Genomic DNA, 2376 nt, shown 5'->3' on the forward strand with positions numbered 1-2376 from the left:
CACTTTTTCTCTTTTTTTTTCTCAATGTTTATCTGTTAGCCATAGAAATTTGTTTTGTTGTAATTAATGACAGGGGTGGAACTTATGTACAAGCCAATCGGCTTCGTTCCCTCCTTGCACCATTGAATATAAATGTGTGCTAAAGAAAGAAACCTGAAACCTGATGTGTTCTGTCTTTGCAGGGCTTGTCCGTGATGGTGCTCTGTATGGACGAGAAGCCGTGCCGTGACAGAGGGCAACGTGGGTAAAGGAGACATGCGACACCCAGCCCCGCACCACTGCCACCTCTTCCTGGGCGGGGCCTTGCTGCTTCTCCTGGCCAGCTCAGCTCTGAGCTGCCCCGCCCGATGCGAGTGCTCCGCCCAAAGCAAGTCCGTCAGCTGCCACCGGAAGCGCCTGCCCACCATCCCCGAGGGCATCCCCATCGAGACGCGCGTCCTGGACCTCAGCAAGAACAAGCTGCGCATCATCACGCCGGACAACTTCTCCTCGTTCCAGCAGCTGGAGGACCTGGATCTCAGCGACAACCTCATCAGCGTGGTGGAGCCGGGCTCGTTTCGCTCTCAGCTCGCCCTCCGCTCGCTCAACTTCCGCAGTAACTTGATTCAGCTGGTTCCCGCGGGCGTGCTGTCGGGCCTGACCAACCTCACCCGCCTTGACCTCAGCCACAACCGGCTGGTGGTCCTCTTGGATCATGCCTTCCAAGATCTGCGCAGGTTGACGTCCCTGGAGGTGGGTGATAACGAACTGGTTTTCATCTCTCAGCGGGCTTTTACGGGATTACTCGGGCTCCAGAGTCTGACCCTGGAACGGTCCAATCTGACCGTGGTCCCCACTGATGCTCTGGCGCATCTGCACAGTCTGGTGGAACTGCGCATGCGCTACCTGAGCATTGGTTTTCTGAAGCCCTTCTCCTTTAAGAGGTTATCTCGTCTCCGCCGACTGGAGATTGATTACTGGCCCTGGCTGGACGCGCTGCCTCCCCTCTCACTGCACGGACTCAACCTCACGATGTTGTTCATGACCAACACCAACCTGTCTGCCTTCCCTGGCGCAGTGCTGCGCAACCTGCCCTACCTCACACATCTCAACTTGTCCTACTGCCGCATCCAGCACATCCATCAGGGAGAGCTGGGCCAGCTCCCACACCTGCTGGAGCTCCGTCTACAAGGGGGTCAGCTGCTTTCTATCGAGCCCCTTGCTTTTGTAGGCCTCAAATCTTTGCAACTGCTGGATGTGTCACGGAACCGCCTGGACTCTCTGGAGAGGGCAGTGTTTGCCTCGCCAGACAGCCTCCAGAGGCTCTGTCTAGGAGGAAATCCATTAGTGTGCGACTGCAGATTGCTGTGGCTTCTCAATAGCCACAAACCCCCCTCTTTGCAGATCCTGGATGTCCAGCCTGAGTGCAGCGCCCCCGAGCACCTCCTGGGGAAAACTCTGCGTGACCTCAGGGAGCCTCTGGTGTCCAGGTACATGACCTGCACCAGGCCACGAATTGGACCCAACACGACACAGCTGCTGATGGCTGATGAGGGTCAACCTGCCCGCCTGAGCTGCATGGCAGAGGGAGCACCTCGGCCCTCTGTGGTCTGGATTACACCTCACAGACGCTACGTCACAGCCAAGAGCAGTGGTAGGGTGGAAGTCCAACCAGATGGCACCCTGGAGATCAAGGCAGCCGAGCTGCATGACAGCGGGGTGTACTTGTGTATTGCCAGTAACCCTGCTGGCAACGCGAGCCTGTCAGCCTCTTTAGCTGTGAAGAGCCTGGGCATAGGGGACAGATCTCACTATAGCAACAGGAGCTCAAACTATCTGACAGACTCTAACAGCACATGGGGGAATGGGACAGTACTGTACAACATGACAGTCCCCATAGACATTAAGACGATCATTATATCTACAGCCATGGGCTGCCTGTCCTTCCTAGGTGTGGTCATATTCTGTTTCTTGCTTCTGTTCGCCTGGAGCCGAGGGAAAGGACGTCACAAGAGCAACTTTGATATTGAATATGTCCCTCGCAAATCAAACGGGGCGTCGGCCGAGGTGGCGGAAACGAGCGGCCCGAGACGAGTCAACATGAAAATGATTTGAAATTGATGCAGACTGACGCATACGATAACCAACGTCAACAACACGGTGCACACATATCAACTGAAAAAAAAAAAAACGTTTTTTCTATGACACAGTGGATTTGTGACAAAAGAAAGTGATGTACTATTATAGTGGGTGTCAATATGACGGTGATCTAGTGATAAAGTGGACATGTGAATATAAAAGTGATATATGAAACTGTGGACGTGTTTATATGAAATAATGTTCTCATACAGTACATTGAATATAATACTATAACCAACATATCAATATGGGAGTGAT

General features: G+C 53.4%; 1 protein-coding gene across 1 annotated transcript; it reads left to right on the forward strand.

Moving 5' to 3' along the window:
- Positions 1-234: 234 nt before the first annotated feature.
- Positions 235-2094, forward strand: lingo2b (leucine rich repeat and Ig domain containing 2b; the record flags this gene model as incomplete). The annotated part of the gene is made up of 1 exon (XM_083998640.1): positions 235-2094. The coding sequence occupies exon 1, from the start codon at positions 256-258 to the stop codon at positions 2092-2094; it is 1839 nt and encodes a 612-aa protein (XP_083854766.1). The 5' UTR covers positions 235-255.
- Positions 2095-2376: the final 282 nt, after the last annotated feature.

The sequence above is a fragment of the Trachurus trachurus genome (assembly GCF_905171665.1).
Source record: "Trachurus trachurus genome assembly, chromosome: 22".
NCBI classification, from domain to species: domain Eukaryota; kingdom Metazoa; phylum Chordata; class Actinopteri; order Carangiformes; family Carangidae; genus Trachurus; species Trachurus trachurus.